The following is a 1,107-nucleotide window of genomic DNA, read 5'->3' on the forward strand; positions in this document are numbered from 1 at the left end:
AATCCCGCACCAACTCCCTACCTGGAACCTTTCATCGGCAGAATAGGTGACGAGGCCAACCGTCAGGATGTGGAGGTCACGGACTCGCATCCACGTGACCTGAGGGGGAGATGAAACCGGGGATGACTAGCAGCATCGAGCTCTGATCAAAAGTGGATGAATTATTCAATTTCCAGGAGAAGTTGCATGATTTGGCAGTATTTCTTGGCCTTGAAGCGTGTGTCACTTCAAGACAGGGCTTGAAGAGAAAGTGAAAGAGAGTAATGGTAAAAGAGATAAGTATATTGGGAGATAAAAAAAGAAAAAAGAAATGTATGGACAGATGAATATAAAGATTAATAGGTGGATAACAAAACGCAGTGTATGAAAAATGGTTTTATGAATAGAGACAGAAAAAGAGTGAGTAAGAAAGCTGAAAGCTAACCAACAGGACAGAAAGGCCAACAGAGAATATGAAATCTAAACTCAAACACATTAGAGTTTAATACTTGTCTCCTATCAAACTCTACGGATTCCCACTCCAGATTCCAGCCCCCAATATTCTCAAAGCTGTCCTGAATTTCCACTAGACGATGGTGCATAATGAACTGTTGATCAAGCAGATGTTCGTTGCGGAGATCAAAGCGGGGCATTGCTGAACCGGTTTCAATTTACCAGAATATTTGCTTGAAATACAATGTGGATTAACTCAAAAGGATTGTATAAATTTTGTGACAAGGTATATTACCATTATATAGTGGTATTATGTTATGAGTAAAATTCATTGATCCTTAATATGGGTTTAGTAATAATTCAACATATCAAAGGGGGTGCTTAACTCTACGGGCCGCTACTCTGATTTCACTTACTCTTCTTTTGAAGTTCGTTGTATCTCAATTCACAAATTTAGTAACGAAAATTCGGTGGCAGTAAACTCACAGATCTGTCTCCAAGCATGTGAACTCTGCAGGCCAGGTAGGCTGTTTGACCCGATATGACCGTGAGATTGGTAGGCAGATCAGCGAAATAGGGTTGTGGGCGTCCCAGCCACCAGCCATCAGTTCGCCCGCTCGCGCCCTCACCTGTTGGGGGAAAACGACACGGCTATGAAAATATTTTACCTGTTTT

At 41.7% G+C, this 1,107-nt stretch overlaps 1 protein-coding gene across 1 annotated transcript in view; it reads right to left on the bottom strand.

Annotated features, from left to right (window-relative positions):
* Positions 1-1,107, bottom strand: part of LOC119586761 (zwei Ig domain protein zig-8-like) — a 29,070-nt gene that overhangs the window by 17,213 nt on the left and 10,750 nt on the right. Inside the window, exons 2-3 of the mRNA XM_037935487.1 lie at positions 919-1,061; positions 22-99 (exon numbers count right to left, since the gene is read on the bottom strand). Of these exons, the coding sequence (XP_037791415.1) occupies positions 22-99; positions 919-1,061 (221 nt within the window). The remainder of the gene's footprint in view (positions 1-21; positions 100-918; positions 1,062-1,107) is intronic.

This window comes from Penaeus monodon, chromosome 21 (assembly GCF_015228065.2).
Source record: "Penaeus monodon isolate SGIC_2016 chromosome 21, NSTDA_Pmon_1, whole genome shotgun sequence".
In the NCBI taxonomy this organism is placed as follows: domain Eukaryota; kingdom Metazoa; phylum Arthropoda; class Malacostraca; order Decapoda; family Penaeidae; genus Penaeus; species Penaeus monodon.